Source organism: Meles meles, chromosome 3 (assembly GCF_922984935.1).
Source record: "Meles meles chromosome 3, mMelMel3.1 paternal haplotype, whole genome shotgun sequence".
NCBI classification, from domain to species: Eukaryota; Metazoa; Chordata; class Mammalia; order Carnivora; family Mustelidae; genus Meles; species Meles meles.
Window position 1 is genome coordinate 76,101,024 of NC_060068.1, and position 22,254 is coordinate 76,123,277.

The 22,254-nt window shown below is 37.4% G+C and overlaps 1 protein-coding gene across 18 annotated transcripts in view; it reads right to left on the minus strand.

Annotated features, from left to right (window-relative positions):
- ATG10 (autophagy related 10) overlaps positions 1 to 22,254 on the minus strand; it is a 240,447-nt gene that overhangs the window by 59,325 nt on the left and 158,868 nt on the right. For all 18 annotated transcript variants that reach the window (XM_046000409.1, XM_046000408.1, XM_046000402.1 and 15 more), the window contains 2 exons: positions 21,288 to 21,426; positions 8,287 to 8,384 (listed from right to left, as the gene is read on the minus strand). In XM_046000409.1, coding sequence (XP_045856365.1) covers positions 8,287 to 8,384; positions 21,288 to 21,426 — 237 coding nt within the window. The remainder of the gene's footprint in view (positions 1 to 8,286; positions 8,385 to 21,287; positions 21,427 to 22,254) is intronic.

The window sequence follows — 22,254 nt, forward strand, 5'->3', positions numbered from 1 at the left end:
CCTTCTATAAATTCAAGACACGTGCTGAGTCAACAGTGCAACTGTAATGGTAAGAGGCTAAGCAGCCCTCTGCTCAACCAGATACACAGATAACAAAGTACATTAACCAGTTTCTTGTCTTTATCGCCTAGTGAAATAAATTTCAATTTAGAGAAGTGAAACCCAAACATACCAGTATAAGCTGATTATTTATTTAAAAAAATACATTCCTTGTTTATTTATCTTGGACTCTCAGTAAGATGGAATAAGACAAAACACCTTAAAAATTAGTAAGACAAGGATCTTCCATAATAAATCAGCCCCCACTTCTACTTAGAGTCATTTAAACACTTAATTAGTGGCTAGTGGCCAGAAAACCTTAGAAAGTGAAAGTGGGATGAGAAAGTAATCTCATCCCAATGCCTAAAGAGCACTTAGGATAAAATTAAGGCTTTCCAAAAACATTCCAGGGTGTAAAATCAAAGAAAATTTTGAAAGAAATTAATTGTTTCGTCAAAGATATTGAGAACAAAGTTTCATATACTTCTTAATCTAAAGAAAGACTGAAGAACAAAGAACAAGAAAAACTTAAGAAAAATGTGTTTTTTACCCCTAAAATAAGAAAAGCACAATGAAGTGTTTAAGAGACAGTGGATATTTCTGAATTAAAGTGAAGTACCCATAGCATCAGCAGTCAATAAATATTAAAAGTCACAATGCGGGTGCCTGGGTGGTTCAGTGGGTTAAGCCTCTGCCTTCGGCTCGGGTCATGATCTCAAGATCCTGGAATCAAGCCCTGCACCAGGCTCTCTGCTCAGTAGGGAGCCTGCTTCCCCCCTTCCCACCCCTCTGTCTGCCTATGATCTTTGTCTGTCAAATAAATATATAAAATCTTTTTTAAAAAAGTCACAATGCTTGTGCAGATTGACAATCTAGAAATAATTATTAATAGAGACAGAGAAAAATAGCACTGTCATCATTACCTGAAAACACCAAAGAACACGAGACATGGTGATGAAAGCGTATTTCACTCTTCTAAGATAGTAGAGGGTGCTAGAACCATCGAGGACTGGTAGAAACATTAGAAAGCTTCTATAAAAAGTCCCCAGGTAGATTATGGCACTAGAAACCTACCTACTAAAGTGACTTATTAATGTCCAGAACGAATACCTAGAAACCCAGATCCAACAAATGAGCAGCAAATTACAGAGAAAACAACCCCATGAAGTCTGTAGTCCCATTTAAATAAAACTCCACGAGGAAAGAGTCTGCAGTGGTGCTGGCAGGGATTCTAAAGCAGCAGCAGCAATCCATAAAAGGCTTCTTAATTTTCCTGTCATTTAAGAATTAAGCCACTTCCAGTTCACACAGATCCTACCAGGTGCACGAAATTGATGTCATTATGAGCCATCAGGAAATACCCACCGAGACCTATACCAGCACTGAGAAGTTGTGTTAAACAGCTGTGTGTTTTAATTGATTTGTATTATTTAAAATAGGAACAGTTAAAAGTCAGTTATCGGATGTTGTGTAAAAGAGATGCCTAAAGACTCCAGGGAGACTGAGTTCAGAAGAAAGCCAATCACTGGAACTTCACTGAGCACTTAAGATTATTACTAGAGGAAGCACAATTAAATCATCAGTTTATCAGCTATCATTATAAATCACCAGGCAACATATCAAGCTTCATTATTTAAGACTCCTTAACCAGTGACTTCCTGCATCACTGAGAGTCAAAAGCAATCTATTCACTAAAAGGTACCTAAGGAGTTCTGTTTTTTGTTGTTTGAGTTTTTGGTTGTTTTTTTTTTTTTTATATTGAGAGATTTATGATGGAAATATAATGAAAACTCACTGGAATTAATTACCATATCTTTGCATGCTTTAGACATGTTGAAGTCTTCAAAATGAAATTAATGGTATTTGGAGTATGTAAAATATGTATTACACAGGTTCCTCTTAACTCTACTCCCTGCAAATATCTTTTTTTTTTTTTAAGATTTTATTTATTTATTTGACAGACAGAGATCACAAGTAGGCAGAGAGGCAGGCACAGAGAGAGGGGGAAGCAGGCTTCCTGCCAAGCAGAGAGCCCGATGCGGGACTTGATCCCAGGACCCTGAGATCATGACCTGAGCCGAAGGCAGTGGCTTAACCCACTGAGCCACCCAGGCGCCCCTCCCTGCAAATATTTAATCCAGTTCTCTCATAGTACTTGTGTGGGATCACATGAGGAAATATAATGAGCTTCTTTCCAACTTTATCCACTCAATCCCATTCATTTACTTGTACTTGGACAGCCTTCCCCAGACATGAAGAATCAGAAAACAAAGGACCTCCAAAATCTTGGTTTCCAAATTTAAAGTGCACAGTGTTGGAAAATATTTGCAGGGACATATGACACAGGTTGAGCTTTGTACGCAGTTCTCTTTTTTAGTATTTCCACCAACTCTGTGTAGATGTTGCCATTATCTTTAATGGAAAAATAAGACGCCCAGAGTTTTTGAACTATGCCTGAGTTCATACAGCTAGTAAGCAGTGGTGCTCACTCTGTCTGGTTCTGGCACCTCGATAAAGTCTCTAAAAGAAAGCAAGACTCCTTGGAAAATGGAGGGGTGAGTCTGGGCATGAATTGTGCAATGTGAATATGCAACAATTTGTCAATCCAAAAAGCAAGAACCCATCAAAGCTACTTGGGTTATATCAAAATAACTCAGGAGCCAACTTAAAGAGACTTTAACAAAATTTTTTAAGTTAAAATTCAATTTAGATAATAATACACTATAGTGCATTATTAGTTTCAGGGGTAGAATTCAGTGATTCATTAGTTGCATATAATACCCAGTGCACATTATATCAAGTGCCCTCCTCATGCCCATCACCCAGTTACCCCAGTTGGATATAACTCTCAGTTTGTTTCCTGGAGTTAAGAGTCTCTTATGGTTTGCCTCCCTCTCTGTTTTCATTTAATTTTATTTTTCCTTCCCTTCCCCTATGTTCATCTATTTTGTTTCTTAAATTCCACATATGAATGAAACCATATGATAATTGTCTTTCTCTGACTGACTTATTTTACTCAGCATAATATCCTCTAGTTCCATCCATGTTGTTGAAACAATTGAATAACGATAAAGATAACCACTATAATGAATTGAACTGCATGAAACATCTATATCCATGAGTCCACAAAGATACATAAGAAAACTTTCTTGGTCACCTTAGAATGTTAGAAAACAGGGACATTATGTTAAGCTAGAACATTTATCCTGCATTTTCTATACAAAGCCTATGTCAAGTAACTAATCTGGTGAGGGAAACTGCTGTTATAAAGCAGCCCAACTAATAAATAATGAATGCTGGAATTAGAACATCACCATTTGCAACCCTTAATGAGTTAATGGATGTAAGCAATAATCATGAATGGCTACTAACATCACAAAAAAGAACGATAACCAAACACTATGTGCCTCTTGATAGAAGTATCCAGAATCACCTATTCTTGCCCCCCAAAAAACAAACCTGAATCTGATCAACCCTCCAGATCTAACTACCAGTTTATAGAAAGCTCAGGGAGGAACATACCAAACAATACCACAGGATTACAATTGGGAAAAAAACAAACAAAAAACAGATACAAATACTACAGGACAAACAACCTTGCTTCTTCAACAAAAATGTATGAGGAAAGAAAGAGACAAGAATGAGAATCTTTGTTTTCAAAAGTCTTTAGAGATGTTAACCACTTCAATATATAAACCTTATTTGAATCCAACTCACAGAAACTATAAAAAATTTAAAAAAATTGTGGAAATTTAAGCATTAATTGCTTATTTAAGGATATTAAGAAATTATTATCAGTTTATTGTGATAACAGAAAAGTGGTTATGTTTATTAAGAGTCCTTACATTTTTTCAATTAAACTTTTTGAGATAACTATAGATTCCATATGCAATTGTAAGAAATAATACAAAAAGATTATTCATACCCTTCAGCAGCTCCCCAATGGTAACACCTTGCAAAACTATAGTACAATATCACAACCAAGATATTAACATCAATAGGTCAGACACAGGACATTTCCATTGCTACAATGTTCCCTCTCATGTTGCCTGGTATAGCCACACTCTCTTCCTTCCCACTTCCACCTCCTTCTCTAACACCCAACAACTACAAATCCCCTCTCTAATTTCAAAAATGTTAGATTAAGTGGAATCATATATTATGCAACCTTTTGGGATTGGCTTTTCGAACTCAGAATAATTCTCTGGACTCTCATCCAGGTTGTTCAGCATACCAGTAGTTGGTTCCTTTGTGCTACTGGATAGGATTCCCTAGTAAGGGCACACCACTTCATTTAATCTCCATGGTCTGAAGGACATCAGAGTTATTTCCATTGGGCTATTATGGGATAAAGCTGCTATAAACATTGGTATAAAGTCCTTGTCTTTCAAAGATACATACTTAAATTTGTATGGATGAGATATCATGTTTAAGATTTGCTTCCTAAATATTCCAGATTGGGTGAGATACTAAAAAATATATATATATATATGATTGGTCATTAGTTTGTAAATGCTTTATACTACTAACTCTACTTTTGGATATATTTATAATTTTTCATAATATAAGGTTTAAAAATAAGAAGATGGTAAGAAACAATTACTTATCTGACCACTTCCACATAAACACACACATCTTCAAGTAAAATTGAAAGTATGCTTTGTTATGACTTTTAATCTGTGCCAAGATCACAGGAGTTCTTTATCTAAGACATGGAGCCCACACATGCAAGTAATCATTATTGTAACATTCACTGTACCAATATGGGCAGATGCAACCTAGGCATCTGTTAACTTTCTTTCAGAAGTTCTTTATTAGGCTACAGGGTTGAGATAATAGGTAATTCATAATGTTGGACAAAAGCAGGTAAGTAATCACCATAATCAAATGTATGAGATTCATTAGTGGCTTGTCGTCAAAAGAGAGGGTTCATGTCTGACATGAACAGGTCCTTATCATCAAGACAAACGCTGAGAGAACAGAAGTGTGATTACTAAAGATGAAGAGCAACAAGCTATATGAGCACAATCAAGCCTGAAGATGAAGTGAAACGCATTTTATATTGCGTGGAGGCTGCTTTTGTTTTTGAGCCTCTCTGAAGGACAGGATATTATTATCATGTTCAGTCTGCAAGCTAATGGTTCTTTACTGTAATTCTGCAAAACACTATCTACTGTTCGGTGCCACCGATAGTCTATCAGCTCATTCTCCCCCAGTGCTATATCACAACCTCCCTTTCTCCCAGCTGAGGACACTCAGTGTTTTTCTCCACATGTGGTTTTACAAAAATGAAGATCCACTCTCTCAAAGATCTCAGGCAAAGAAGAGCATGTAAATACCAATCCATTAACTAATCTAGGAATAAAAGCCAAGACCACCAAAGGAGACATTCGTGATGACTTTCGAGTGCCAACTAATACAAGAGCAACAAGCGAGTTTCCCTGGCTAGGTCTTTAATGCCCACACATACACTGCGAAGAGCAATTCTAAAGCTGTCACAAAGTTTGTTGTCAAAGGTGGGATAGCTGTCCACAGACCAGTCCACATAAGACAAATCCCAAAGGAAGACCCAAATGTTCCAGTTGTGTTGTAGTTTGGTTATATCAACCACTTCTCCCATTAAGTGAGCCCTCAAACATGGGTCTTAGAAATAACAGTGCTTATTGTGATTGGATTTGACCATTACTACTACACTATGACAGGTAGGAGTAGATGGTCCACTAACAGGCTTTCTATATGACACTTAAGTGACTACAGATTAAAAGATATTAGTCAATTCAGCTATAAAAAATCAATGTACAGATTGGTTCATTTGGTCGGTTTAGCAACTTGGAGTTCTATCAGTAGAAATCTTTTTGCAACATCATATTAGGAAACTAAGAAAACGCAGTTGAGTTCAAAGTCTTGTTCATATGTTGCAAGTCAGAACAGAGACACATAGAATTAAAACCCAAAATGACATAGATCACCAGGAATTGTGCTATAGGCTTGCACTGAGATTGATAACACTGACAGAAAAAGGGAAAGGATAAGAAACAGGCTCAAGAACATAATGTAAAATGTAAATGAAAAGAAGCAGAGAAAAAAGACACTCAAGTTAAATGCAGATGTACTTTTGGATATCTTTGCCATCTATCTTTTGCCTCTAACCTTTGCCATTTTCCTTGACTCTTCCAACCAAACGTTTTCTGGGTCTTGTGGATTCTGACACCACAGTATACAGTTTGAGACAGCCTGTGGTCACTGGCAAGACACGGGAAGTTGAAACTCTTAGCACTCACCTTGATGCTTAAAGGTTATCTAAAATGCTTTGCATAAAATCTCTATGATGCATTTGCTTATGTATCTTATTCTTTTTCATAGCAACCACCCATGCCTAGTCTACAGAACTGGAATTTCAGAGGGGATCATTTTTGTGAGCTGAAGTGGTTTCAAGAAAGGAACATCAGAGAACAAAAGGAAATATAAAGACACGACAAAGGCAACAGGGAAGACAAGGCTGGAAAGAAGTCCAAGAACAAACTGCACAGGATGGCTTCTGGGAAACCAACAGCCATGTTTGGCAGGAGCTGAGACTGTGTACAGCAGGGTCAAAGATAAGCTTGAAAGGACAGGCTGGAGCCAGGGAGTGGCAGCCACTGGAGCCCAGGTGAGGCATTTAGACCACGTGCCATAGGCTTTTGGACCACTACTGTAGGTTTGTGCATAGGCAAGATACACACATCATGGTTAGGAGGATGTGATTAATGGTAGGGCAGGGAGGAAGGAGCAGAAGACTGAGGTTTGAGGCCTTACTAACTGTTCCTGGTGAGGCTAGAGGACTTGATTGAAGAGGGCAATGGTGGGAAGGGAGAGGAAAGGATTAACTTGAGGGGCTGTGTGAAATATGCATGTACTTAAACCTAGTTTTGTCCTCAATTAAAACCTAGAAAATGGTCATTTACAGCTACTGTCAAAGAACTACTTAGAAGATGCTAAGGATTCTTACATTGATTGGGAGGTAAACTGTCATTATTATGATCAAACACATAAGAGGGCATAAAAATTCTAATGGCTGATAAGATCATTTTTAAAGGAAGCTTTGATTAAGCTTAACAGAGCCTGGGAAAAAATAAGATTTTTGACATAAGTAAAAATTATTTTTAAGGAGACCATGATTGGTTGCAAGGTGATGAGTATTTTTTAATTTCTAAAATAATTAACTGCTGATTTTAGCAAGGCAGTAATAATGACTTATCTGATTGACAGATCTATTTTTCCCTACTTTTGCAATTCTACTTTTTTATGTACTTTTGCAGATGTATTTTCTCTATTTTTTTCAGATCCCTATTGCAAACCTCTTATTAATCAAAAGTTTATTATTTTTTTTGCAAATGTACCTATTAGCAAAATTCTGAAGCATTGTAGGTGACACAAGCTAAATCATGTACTTCTTAGTGAATATGCCAACTTGTTACTACTCTCATTTACTTAATACATTTTTATTGAGCATTCACTATATGATAAGTACTGTACGAATGCTGGGTGTACAATAAAGAGAGAAAAAGAGGTGCCTGGGTGGCACAGCTGGTTAAGCATCCGACTCTTGATTTCCGCTCAGGTCATGATCTCAGGGTTGTGATACCAAGCTCAGCGCAGAGTCTGCCTGGGAATCTCTCCACACCCCCTGCCACCAACTCATGAACTCTCTCTACCTCTCTAAAATAAATAAATAAATCTTTAAAAACAGAGAGAGAGAGAAAACAAGGTTCTGCCCACATGGGAATGCACAGTACAATGACAAAGAAATACATTAATTTAAAAAAAAAAAAAAAACTGTCCAGGGGCACCTGGGTAGCTCAGTGGGTTAAAGCCTCTGGTCAGGTCATGATCCCGGGGTCCTTGGATGGAGCCCCACATCGGGCTCTCTGCTCAGCGGGGAGCCTGCTTCCTCCTCTCTCTCTGCCTCTCTGTCTACTTGTGAGCTCTCTCTGTCAAATAAATAAATAAAATCTTAAAAAAACAAAAACAAAAACTGTCCAAATATATAATTGAAAATTGTGATAAGGAAAACTACAGATTGCTCTGAGAGCTTGTAACAGGGAAGAGAAACCATCTCTGGGTCTGAGAAAGTATTTTAAAGGAAACTGTCTTTGAACTGAAATCTGTAAGGTTGTAGAGGAATAAAATAGGAAAGAGTAGAGGAGAGAACTAGAAGAAAAGATGAGCAGAGGGAAGAAATCACATAAAATAAAAGTACTCTCTAACCTGTTGGGTAATGGTGTCCCATGGCTCCTGCGGCAGCCGTGACTTGTAACACTCATGGATTCCTTCCCATATGTCCTTCAGAGCTAAAGGTCTTCCATCTGCAAAAAGTGCATCACAAAGACCATCAGTCAGTAGTCTATTTGACACAACGGTGCTTGGTGTTTATCTAAAACACCTAGAAGAATGCTATGATTTTTTTTTTTAATCTTTGCTAGTACACATATTACTTATATATAAAAATAGTGCTATATGAATTACTATTTTCTTCCTGAGGGAAATTTAAACGTTCAAGTTTCTCTCCTTTGTAACCACCTAGCAGTTAAATTATCTGCTCATTCACTGACTGTAGGAATTCTGCAAAATAAATAAAATCCAAATGTATTTTAGAGAGAACTGATGGATACAAGCACAGGCAAAGGACCAGGTGGACAGATTCCCATATTCACAAGGGTGCACTACAAATACCTCTGAAATCTTAATAATTCCTCTAGTTCTTAAATCAAAGACTGTACGTACGCACGCTTCTTTCACTCTCTCACTGACTATCTGTAATGTTCAAATCACTCTGCTAAGTACTATGGGGAATAGAGAAAAGAAAAGCACACTATTTCTCCTAGTAAGACGCCTACCATCTACTAGGGAAACTATGACAAGTGTATCAATAGAATACTAATACTAAAATACTAGATAGAAAGTCGTTGTTGACAAGAGGAAGACTACAGTTCTCTTGTCAGTCCAGAGGAAGGAGACATTAACATCCGCTGTTTGTGGCAGGTGGAGCAAGGGAATTGTGAAGGGTGGGGGGACATGAGAAGGAATTGGCATAAAGACATTAGGAAAACATACAGTGAACAATAATTCACTTTTTCTTTCTTTAAACAACTCAACAATTAACCTATATTTATAACAATCACAACAATTTACCTATATCCATAACAATCCAAATAGTGTATTTTATGAAGCCACTATGGCACAAGTAGAGAAATAGGTATCTAATATTGTAAAATAAAGTAGAAAGAAGAAATTACCTAAAGACTTTGAAACCCCTGGACAGAAGATGGTCTTACTACTAGAATTTAATGCTACTTGGCCCTTCAGAGCTATCAAGTGCTCAGAGCTTAGGGGTGTGCTCCCTTAGGTAAGTGGACAATAGCATTTAAAGAAAGCTCGTCAAGGAGGGCCCTCGGTGGCTCAGCCAGTTGAGCATCTGCCTTTGGCTCAGGTCATGATACCAGGGTTCTGGGGTGGAGTCCCACATCAGGCACCCTGCTTCTCCCTCTCCCAAACCCAACCACTCTCAGCTCCCACTCGTGCTGGCTCTCTCTCTCTCAAATAAATAAATAAAATCTTAAAACAAACAAACAAACAAAAACCTACAGTACTCTCACTCCTGAGAGCTTTAAGATAGGAAGAAAGTAAGCAAGCTAGCTAGCTCATCAGTGTATCAAGTCATTAGACCCAAAGAAGTATTTGGTCATCAGGTACAATAAAACTTGGGGAAATAATGTACCCCAACCCCTTCCTCCATCACCAAGCAAAAGGTATTGTACTCAGATTCATGGAGTTTAAGTTGAGGTGTGGACTGTAGAAGAGCCCTGGACTTGGAGCCTGGGCTGAGTTTGAATTCTGGTGTTGGCACTTACTCTCTGTGACTGCAAGTTATTTGGCTTTCAACTTTACCTATAAATGAGAATAAGTATCCTTCTCAAATCCTGTTCGTGTGAATGGGCTTGCATCAGTGCACTCACCCAAAACTGCCAAGGACACAGTCTGAGCTTAATACCTAGTAGGTATCTCTTCCCAGCCCCCACTGCACCACTCGAGCACTTCTCATACTATAAAGCTAAAGGATTCCCTTACAGACCACTATTTCTTGGAATTTTCTCATGTTTCTACACCGGCACATTGTGTTTGATGATATACTAATACTAGAGGCAGGGCATTTCTCATGTTTGACCTGAAAAGCTGAACTTTTCCTCAACCTTTATTTTTAATAAATAGCAATTGAATATTTTGATACATTTTCAATAAGTATTTTCATCTTGGCATTTATCTGGCGGCAGGAGACCATTATCTTGTGATAAATAGTTTTATTCCATTGACATTTCCATGTCTGTAAAATGAACAAGATTTATTCATCCAATTAACATTTGAATGTCATGTTTAGGTACAAGTTAAAACCAAGCTGCCTTCAGTATCTGTGTTATATTGTTTTCTGTACACATTTACGGAGCAGGGCCAAACTTTGCCCTTAAGATAAGCACTACATATCTTCAAAATATGCACACACGTGTGTGTGTGTGTGTGCGCGCGCGCACGCGCTGGTGCTGGAAGAGAGGAATAGAATCTTGGGTACTTTAATGTCAGATGGTAAACCAAATAATCCAATTATAAAAAGATGACATGCTTTCGAAATAATTTTCAGACATCGATGTTAACAAGAAATCAAGTTGTAGGATAATAAAATGTTTGAGCTGGTATAATTAAGGCAACCAAGGTCTTGAGAAACATACATCAGCTAAAATCATGCAGCCAGTTCATGACTGCACTAGAGCTGGAATTGAAGTTTCAGTTCCCTTCCCGCCATTCCCTGCAGCCTCTGGGGGCAGGTGTCAGTGTCCTTTCCGCCATTCCCTACAACCTCTGAGCACAGAGACTGCACCCGTCCTTTCCCCACTCCAGCCCTACAGTGTAGTTCCAAGCCCCACGCACACATTGCAAATGCTTTATAAATATTTACTGAACAAGCGATAAATGAAAGGCCGCCCTCCTTAACTTTATTTCCTCTAAGACCAAGAAAGGCTCTGAAGACTTAGAGAAGAATGCTGGGTTTAATATCTGGCCATCAATAATGATTTTGATTTTACTCCTTAAAATATTTCAGCCTAGAATCCAAGGGAGGAGTAAGTAAGGGGTTCAGATATTACCACTGTCAAAACCCTACATACTCTGCTGGAACCATTCATACAAAATACAATAATCAGCAACAATGTGGAAAGACCCAGAACAAATGCAACAGAGTATTTCATCAGATTTGATGCTAGAATTGAGGGCATGTGACGTGTTTCAGATAATCTCAAATTTACAAGATGTAAGTTAACATCTTACAATACAGGAATTAAAACAATGATCTGGTCAACTTAGAATAACAGATAATCACAGAGTAAAAATACTAAGTTCAAACATAAAAAGATGCACCATGGTCCTACAAGCATTTTTGTAAGAGTGCTACCCACTCGCTAGAAAGAGAAGAGTTTTTTTTTTTTTCCATTTTATTTATTTTTTCAGCGTAACAGTATTCATTGTTTTTGCACAACACCCAGTGCTCCATGCAAAACGTGCCCTCCCTATTACCCACCACCTGTTCCCCCAAACTCCCACCCCTGACCCTTCAAAACCCTCAGGTTGTTTTTCAGAGTCCATAGTCTCTTATGGTTCGCCTCCCCTTCCAATTTTTTTTTTTTAATAAACATATAATGTATTTTTATCTCCAGGGGTACAGGTCTGTGAATCGCCAGGTTTACACACTTCACAGCACTCACGATAGCACATACCCTCCCCAATGTCCATAGCCCCCTCCCCCTCTCCCAATCCCACCTCCCCCCAGCAACCCCCAGTTTGTTTTGTGAGATTAAGAGTCATTTATGGTTTGTCTCCCTCCCAATCCCATCTTGTTTCATTTATTCTTCTCCTATCCCCCTAACCCCCCCATGTTGCTTCTCCATGTCCTCATATCAGGGAGATCATATGATAGTTGTCTTTCTCCGATTGACTTATTTCACTAAGCATGATACGCTCTAGTTCCATCCACGTCATCGCAAATGGCAAGATTTCATTTCTTTTGATGGCTGCATAGTATTCCATTGTGTATATATACCACATCTTCTTTATCCATTCATCTAGAAGAGTGTTTTCTAAGTGAATAGATGTGACTGCATTCTCTAATGCATTTACAGACTGTTTGAAAATGCATGTATTAAAGAAAGAAAATGTATGTATTAATGATGATCAAACAAGTCCTTGTGCAAGCTACTCTGACAAGAGTGCCAATCTCCCCTGCTTCTGCTGACCATCCACACTGGACATGATCTGGCTAATAGAGCTTTTTCTCTCCCATATGACAATAACGACTGTGATGCGGCTTCTTTTCTCTACATCTTTACATCAACTTGCCCAGTCACAGTTCATGCCTTCACAATCAAATACATACAAAAGCTAGTTGCATGATCTTTTATGCTAAAACAAAAAATTTTGACCTAATCAGCAATATCTCCAAAACCATGTCATACACTATGGATGCACAAATTGCATTCAAGATATGACTGTGATTCTAATTATTTCAAAACCAAACGGAACCTTCAGAAATTCCACTGAAACCATTAAACGGAGATCATCAAATATATTTCAAAAATCACGTCATAAAAGGAGAGATTAAATTTTGCAGAAACTTGAAGAACTTTGTGATTTTAAATCTATTTATGAAAACCAAAGACCCAAAACTTTAACTTAAAATTAAATTGTGGACATAAACAAATACTTGGTAAAGCTCATGAAACACATTATTATGTGCCTTCATGTTTAGTTGAAGGTATCTTCAGTCAGAAACTTTAAACCTTGCCAAGAGGGTCCATTTTTTTCTGTCTGGCCTCAGTCAGAGGTGACATAAGCATACTCAATCAACAACTCCCTGGTTTTAGACCCAAGATATTCGATAGCACCAATTTTAACATGCTAAGAAATTTCATTAATCACACTGAGGCTGAGAAGCTCAGTAAAATCCCCTACCTCCTTGAAAAATTGAAGCAGGAGCTGAAATAATTTCAGCAGCAACCCACAAAGTAAGCATGGTAAATTAAGGCCATTTATTTAACAAGTGTTTATTGAATGCCTACTGTGTGCCTCTCTCTTCTGGAATGATAACACACATTTGAGCTAAAGGAATATTCTGTCAGCAACCTAGACTGTCGACGTTAAAAGAAGAAGAGACATTGGATGAAAAATAGAATAATTAAAAAGTACAATCTTTAGCAACTGCCAGTAGCATTTAATTTAACAATTTTCATATAAAATATCTCAATTGAATAATAACCTACATGTCAAGTAATCTATATATTACTCAAAATGTGCAGCTCTCTAAATTAAATTTCTCAGGGCTATTAGTTTTCATGAATCAAATAACAGCATGAGAGATTTCACTGGTACCACCTAACTCTAGGGCAAGCATGCTGAAGCCACCTTTATCCTACTGTGCATGGTCCTAAAATGAAGATTATAGAGAATATATCTTATCTATGGTAAGTTTAAAAATAATGTTCTGAATGTGGTCACTAGAAATAAAAAGGAAAGGGTGGATTATTCACAGTGCAATATGTCTTATTCAATATGCTGTCTTCAAGAGAGCTTTGAAGGATATAAAAATTCATGTCATACTCCACAGTAAGGCAGAGATGATGCTCCACCAAAGGGGAAAATTCATTTTTGCTTCAGTGAGAAAATTACATTGTAACACGAAATGAGTGCTAATTGTTCATGTACATTCATATCAGATACTATGCTGCCTAATTCTGTAATTTTTATTTATTCCTACATACATTTTTAGCACTTTATATCTTTATTAATCTCAGGAAATCTGAATGAAAATTCCAAAAATACAGATTATGGCAACTTCTCTTTACTTACATATGACATCAGTTAACTTGTACGTTTTCTGAATTTCTGGTTACTATATCATGCAGTTAAAAAAAAATGCGCTGAAGAGTTTGAATCTCAACCCCATAGCTTTCTATGTATCTTTGAATAAATCATTTACCCCATCAGGCACTCAGTTTTTATGTACGTGCACAAGGATAATAACAGCTCCTACCTTACACTGTTACCGTGAGGATCAAAATACATAACACAGCTAGTATTACATATAGTATTACTATATGCTAAGCCCTACCCTATTTCATATATTAGCTCACAAACCTCAAAACTCTATGAGTTAGGTATTACTACTACTACTACTACTACTACTACTACTACTACTACTACTACTACTACCTCAGCTTTTTTTTTTTTTTTCAGATGAAAGGAAACAGAAAGTTCAATAATTGCCCCAAAGACATGCAGCTAGTGAGTAGCACAACTAGGAATCAAAATGAAGGCATTCTGGCTCCCAAACCTGCACTTTTACCACTACACTCAATGTCTGTGTACCCAGAAGCTCTCTGCAAACAATTTAAAACAATGCACACGTATTAGTTGTGCTGTTGTTGTCACTAGTAGTTCTCCACCAACTGCCTAGCCTAGGAGCATCCAGAGTTTTGCCTTTTCCTGGGTTTCTTGCTAGGCTGGCCTGCCCTTTCACTCATCACTGCATGGACAAATCCCAAGTCCAGCCATGTTCTCTCTTGATCAGTCCAGCTCAAGAAAATCTCTGTTCTTTGAGCCTTGGTAGCAGTTTTGTTCCCCAGCATTATGAGATAAAATGGACATATAACACTGTAAATTTAAGGTATACAACATGATTTGATACATGTATCTCGTAGGAAATGTTTACCACAAAATGTTATTATGGCACCCATCACCTCATAGTTACCATTTATGTGTGTGTGTGTGGGGGGGGGGTGTTTAGAACATTTAAAGTCTACTCTCTTTGTAACTTTTAAGTGTACAATACTGTATTGTTAACTACAGACACCATGCTATACATTAGATCCCCAGAACTTACTCATCTTATAAATGAAAATCTGTACCCTTTAACCAATATTTCCTCTCTATTGCCCAGAACCTTGGCAACCACCAATCTATTCTGCCTGGAAGCAATTTTTTTACCTCTTTTATGGCTCTTAATACTGAATTGTCATGATTTTAAAAATCACAATTTATAATTTTAAAAACTCATACAATTCTATAGTATCAAGTAGATGAAGACATAGCAGATATTTGATTTTTCAGTATCCTAACACACTTCCAGTGTGGGAGAGAAATTCCAAAATCAGTAGAAGGCCCAGCCCCATTTTCACCACTGAAGCCAAAGGGAGGTAGACATTCCTTAATCTTATCATTCTAAGGTATCCGGTTGCCTCTAAGTTCTACCTTTCCCATAAGTCCTTTTCTAGTTGTCATGGTCAGGTCTAATTATTAGGGGCACCTGATATATGGACTTTAAAAGCTCTGCTTCAATGACTTTAAAGAAGTGCAGTAATCTGGTTTCAAGTGGAGCAGTGATATTTTTCAGCAGATTTGGAAAACAAACTAACGAGTTTCTATACTGTGCACACAGTAGGCACTCATATATGTTTTAATGGATGTTTCTTTTATTTTTTAAAAGATTTTATTTATTTATTTGAGAGAGAGCACGAGAGAGAGAGAGAGAGAGAGAGAGGACAAGTGCTAGGGAGGGGCAGAGGGAGAGGGAAAAGCAGACTCCCACTGAGCAGGGAGTCCGAAATGAAGCAGGGCTCAATCCCAGTACCCTGGGATCATGACCTGAGCCAAAGTCAACGCTTAACCAACTGAGTCACCCTGGTGCCCCATGGGTATTTCAAATAGGAACCATTTGCCAAGAATAAGCAAAGAAATGTTTTTTCCTTATGGAACACAACACAAACATTCATCTATCCATCTATTACTCCTTCAGGTAAGAAAGTAAATTTACCTTTTCATGTCCTCTTCCTGGCCTCGGATCCACTTAAAATCTGTAGCTTTTTGTATATATGATGTTTTCACTAACACAGGTTAGAATAAACCTTTTGGCTAATTAGTTCTCCCTGTAGTTTTGTTTTATATTTCTCTATCATTTTTTTTCTTTAAAACATTTTTAAACCAGGACTTGATTTTTCAATGGGATTTTATTCCCATATCATATGTTTTAAACAAGCATCTTAACTCCCCATACTATTTCAAACATTTACATGGTTCAACAAATAATTATTGTTAAATTTCCTCCATTGTTTGGATTTTTCAATTTGAACAGCTTTGTATTAGTTAAATAATTTTTCATTATTTTTCTTAATAACTTTCACTATTTGCTCTTAAATTTGATTTCAATCTATAGAATCTCTTTTTAATGTACCAAAATTCATGTTCCATTCCATTATCATAACTTTATAACTTTATATAAGTTTATGTGGCACATATGAACTTTCTTAAAAGTTCCTCTACAATCAAATAAGGCTCTAAATTGAATTATGTGTCAAATTATTTTCTATGTTCTGCTCATTGTAATAATTAACTAGAATCATTTTTGCCTCAATCTTTAAGGACTTCTATAACCCACCTTTTCTTTCCTGTTCAATAAGCTGCCTCAACTCTCACTGTGCTGGCAACCCCTTCTAACCCATCATCTCTTTCATAATTTGACCTCAACATATCTTTTCAAACATTTCGTCCACAGTTCATCTTAAAGAAACCTTTACTCCAAACTCGCCTCTCACTGTTCTGCAAATACACCATGCTCTCTCCAGCCCTATAGCTCGGCACTCACCCTCCTCCTCTTCTCCAGTGCTTTCTCCAGACTCTTCAGAAAAGACAACCTGTTACCTTCCCTTGCAAGTTGTTGGACAGAGCTGTGGATATTTTACTTTTATTCTCTGACTTCCTCCAACTTAATCTTTCTGTTTTCCTGTTATCTCTTCTATGCACTCCAAAGACTTCCTCTTGTTCCAGACCATGTTGAGCAAGCCTCTTCTTTCCCCTCCTTGATGATGTATATACTGCTCTAAGTCCAAACTTTCCATTATTCTTCCTTTATGCTGGCCTTTATCGCAGTTTGCCTTTGAGAGAGAATTATTCTTTGGCTATTTCTTTCTCCCTGTTCCTCTACGAGCATCCTTTAGGCATATAACAAGTGGACAAATCTTCCACATGAAATATCTGGGTTACATTTTTAATTCTATACTCTTACTTCCTGGGCCAATAATAGAATAGATCTCCAGAAAGAACAGACATTCAGTTGCTGAATGGAAGAAATGTTGCCTTCCCTATTCAAAAGCAGCCCTTCTGACTAATTAAAGAAATATGTCAAAACAGTTCCCAAGAAGAACCCATATGTCAGCCAAAGAATTAAATATTTTGAAAATGAGAAGAACCACTTGGTCTATTTTTCAATAGAGATTGAGAACAAAGGAAAAGAAGAAAGACAGGGCAGGAATAAATCAGAATTCAAGCTGAAATAAATATAGAAATCTCTAGTTGTAATGAAAGGGAAAACTATGTAAGCTTAGGACTCTGGTGAAGCCCTCAGACATTATGTATATAGCTGAGTTTTTTTTACTACATTTCTAACACTTGCCACCAGTTTTTGACCAAAACCAAGCCCTCAGAAAGGAAAAATGGGACACAAAAATGTACTGGAATGATGGGCAATAGACAAAGCCTTTTGCAAGATACAAATACTTTTTTAAAACAGTGTGCTTCAAAAATAATTGGGGGGGGGGTTGGAAACAGTGAGCACTGAAGATGTTAGTGTTTAGTGAGAATGGACTTCGTGAACTATAAAGCACCATTCGAATATAAGCTATTTATTACTACTGGACAGGAATGTAGTTACCTCTTACCCACTGCTGGGTAACAAATGGTATTAAGTGAGTCCCATTACTTCTTTCAAACTTCAAATGGCAAAAGCAGGGGAAAAAAGAATACTGGAAAGGATTTATTTCTCTTCTTAAATCCGAGGGAACCGGGTTCCTAAATGTCCAAGTAGTAGGAAGGAGAGGTACTCAGCAGCAGGATGCTGGTGCAATTGGGCTGTGAGCCTTCAAGGATCGAATAAAAATATGTGTTTATAGAAGCAGGGCAGTTGCTCAGCTAGCCTGGATGCCCACCCTTTGAGTACTCAAGATTCGCCATTTTCCTTAGTCAACCACTTCTGCAGTCTGTGAGAAGTATCACACTAAAGAGTAAAGATATAGAGATGTTTTGCGTCTGAGCTTCCTGGAGACAACAACATCAGTCTCTTCCTTTTAAGCCATCAGAGCAGTTCAAACAAGGTACCATCACAATGTTTCCATTTTTGGGCTGTATGCAGAAATGGTTAGAAATTCCCCACCATTGGTTTATTCAATAAATACTTGTTGATACTATATCACGCAGATACTGTGGGCGTCAAAATGAGTAAGAAAAATAACAAATGTCACATGTGTATAATGCGCGCACACACACACTACCATGAATAAAGCTTGTCACTTTGCAGGTTGTAGGCATTCATTACTAATTTCCTTCCTTCCTCTTCTTACCATACAGCTCCATTTTCTTGCTTACCACTCTAATGGGGACAAGCAAACAAATAATTCTGTTATAGTGAAATTTGCGACATTACATGTGATATAATGTGAAATGATGTGGTATGAAATATGACATGGGAGTGACAGGAGCACGTGCCAAGTCAGCTGAGTCCTAGGCCACAGGTTGCCTGGTGGACACTGGCCAATATTGAGGAATAAGAAGTAATCACAATTCAATGGATTTGTATTTCAAGAAACACAATAAATATTTTTTCTGGAATCTAAATGGGCTGATAAAAGAAAAGGTCATGTCAATTTAAATGGGAATTACTACTACTAATTGCTTTGCTTAAAAAAAATAAAAAAGTAGCAGAAGAAAATCAGAGCAGAGCAGAGAAACTAATTTTTTACTAACAATCAAATGCAGGAGAAATTCTAAATATCTGTCAAAAACAGGGCTAAGTGAACTATTTCTGAAGCAACAAAAAAGGCCCCTAAGCAAGAAATTTTTATAATCATCCTCTTTCTAGGTCGGAACTCTGTTAGAATGAGACAAAGAAAAATCTGGACCTGGAATAAGAGGAAGATGTTAGGAATCCATTCACCACACTGACAGAGATCTGTTTAACAAACAGATGGAGGGCCAGAGTAATCAGATATCACAGAAAAAGGGAATAGATTAAGGGGAATAAATGAAAAATTATGACTCCAGAGTAAAGGGCGAAACATTTTTTAGGACATCCATTAGGTTAAGTTAGTAGAAAGGAGAAAAAAAATTCTTAGAAAATGATAAAGGAAAGAATCATTTTTCATGTTTCTCCATAAGAAAGCATTCAGTATGCTTGGAAAAATTAAATTAGATATTTTAATGTACCTGAGTAAATATTAAATGAATTCTGGAATTTAAAAATCCCTAGTGCTCATTCCACACAACCCAGAATGGGAAGAGGGAAGAAAAGGAATCCTGCCATACAAAATAAATGACTTGTTTGGGTTTTCTTTTATCAGCCATAAATAAGGGGTGTCTTGTAAGTATATAGATAAGATCCAAGAAAGCTAGTGGGGTATTTGTTTTTTGATATTTTCCTCCTCTTCTCTCTTTTTTAAGGAATAGAAAGCCATAATAAAGAAAAGATCTAGGAAGTCTACAAATTTCATTAAAATATAATTGGACTTGCAGGAACAATTACTGTGCTGTACTGTAAGGGGAGCTGTTGGCACATAAGAGCAAAGTACACGTATGAGCTCATCTACCAGCCTCGGCAAGACCCACTTCCAGCTAGAAGCAGTCATGTTTCAACACCTCCGATTCCCTAATGCTGACAAGCTAAACAACTTGTTTTGTCTCTGGGAGCTCTTCTCTGGTGATTAACTGCTTATGGTGAATACTAATTATAGGAAAGTACAGTATTGAAGAAGTAGTGTCTTATTTCCTCTACCTGCAGCCTTGATGTGTCTTTGAGTCTAGAAAAGTACCAGGTAGAGCCCCTGCAAACCCAAACCAAGAAAAATATCTCCTCCCCCATGGTAAATAAATGTATCCCCTTCTACTTTTTAGAATAACGGAGTTCACTGACAATAAACCTCCTTTAACCTCTGGGCTCCAAACCAAAGAGAATTACAACAATAAAGTAAGTGTTTTAAAGGCTATAATAATCATATGGATAAATGTGCAGCAAGAGCTTGGGAATTAGTAACTATCAGTGTCCTCAATTCCCCATGTCCCATGTTGAAAATTTACCCCAAATTGTCAGTTCTTAGGAACTGCACCTCAGATTAAAATCTTCCCACCAGGGAGTCTATGAGAATTTGTTCTTGTGTTTTAAATCCTAAGTGCTTGTTAAACCGCCAACACTGCAAAATTAGAGACCATTAAACAATATAAGGCAGCAAGTGATTAAATCTACCAAATACACATTCAAAGCAGCTTAAGCTACTTTTTAATTAAAAATAAAATATCACTGGCTAAATTCAGATGTCTTAGCTATTCAGAAAAAGTTAGAAGGCTGTTCAAAATGCAAAATGCTGCCGATAAGGCCAGATAGAAAAGGAGAAATGGGGGAGGGGATGGGCTGGGGAGAGAGCTCCTGTAGTCCCTGTGCCCAAGGAGGCAGGGCCTTGCAGTGCAGACCGGGTTTAGTCAGAGGATGAGAAGGGGGAGTCACTGACGCACTACAGGGTGAGAACTCCATGTGGCTGCTGATTAAATAAGCTTTATTAGCCAATGCCTCAGAGGAGACAGGGTGTTCCACCTTCTTGGCAAGGGGAATGAATTGAGTAACAGCATCTCAGGAAGCTACAGCACTGGAGATGTATAGATGGCTGAAGGAAATGTTCGTGCTATTTTTAAATATAGTTTGAACTACTTGATAAAGAGTTCCTGAAATCATTATTAGCATTTGGGGAAGGTGGCATAGGGGCTTCTGATTAACAGAATCACTTAAGAGTGAAAGACATTTTTACTGTAAAGTTAGAAGTACACAAACATTGTAGCTTTAAGTTGTTCCTACTTGTTTAAGGAAAAGAAAAAGGGCCAGGGGACTTAGTCAACGTTGGGCAGGAGGCCAAGAATCTGAAGATCAGACTTAAGGCTGGGATGATATCATTCACTCTGAAGTCTTGATACTCTTTCTAAAGCATGAGAAAATTTACTGGTAAAACCTTACCTCACCCACAGTTTTCTTATTTTTAACTCTTATTTTTTTTTTCCTCTCAAGAATAATTTTCTAAATCTGCTTTCTGCCTTATATGTAAATGTTATGAATTTACATTTAGCAAGAGACATGGTCTTACCTAAAAAGCTTGCCCTAAAGTAAAGCACAGGCACTTGGTAGCTACAGGAGTATAAGACATGATACTCGTATTTAACCACTTCGCTTCCCACTGTGGTCTCAGTCACTTCAAAATCATCCGGGGGTAGCTCTAAAGCCTCCTGAAACAAAGCAAAACAAAAACAAAATGTGTTTGTCAGTTAAAAAAAAAAAAGTACATTAGCACAGAAAGGGAAAGAGGAGAGTTTCTTCTGGCAAAATAACAGTTAAATAAATATAGGACTATGAGGTAAGGAAAAGGGAGTTTCCAACACTAATGTTTAACGTTTGAGTCCTGGGTAAATAGTAAAACCAGAAAACATTAACATTAAGTAATTCCAGATTGTTTTTGAGAGACAAAGCAGCTCTGGGTAAAGAAACAGGAAGGAAAAGGGGGGGGAAAAAAAGCAAAAGATATGTTGCAACAGCAACTCTGAAAAATCTTTACTGTATAATTTTAGCAACAAGATGATGGCTCTACAAGCTACCTTCTTCCCTACCTGTGAAAGCTAAAAACATCCTAACAATTGAACAAGAGACTGTGAAATGTCCCTAAAGATTCTATTGTACTTGCCAAAAGATGATTCATTGTGTGCGGAACAATTCCCAGTTCCATTTTGAATGAGAAAGTTATTTTGCAAGAGGCTGAGTTTGTTAGGTACATTTCAAAACCTGAGATGAGTCTGTTTTCTTTATTATTGTGCTATCTGTGGCATATTTCTACAATAAATCTTGATATTTATAATAGAATAAATGGCAAATGCTAATGCCAACTTAAACACGGTTTTTGTAAGTAAAGATGGTTATAGCCAGCTCACTTCTCGCTAATAATTCTTTACTGAGGGATTTTTTTTTTAATTATTATTATTTGTGGGTGTTTCTAAGGAATTTATCTTAATGTTTGGAAGCAATTAATTGGACATGTTAAGTCAGAATCTGGTTCCATCTAC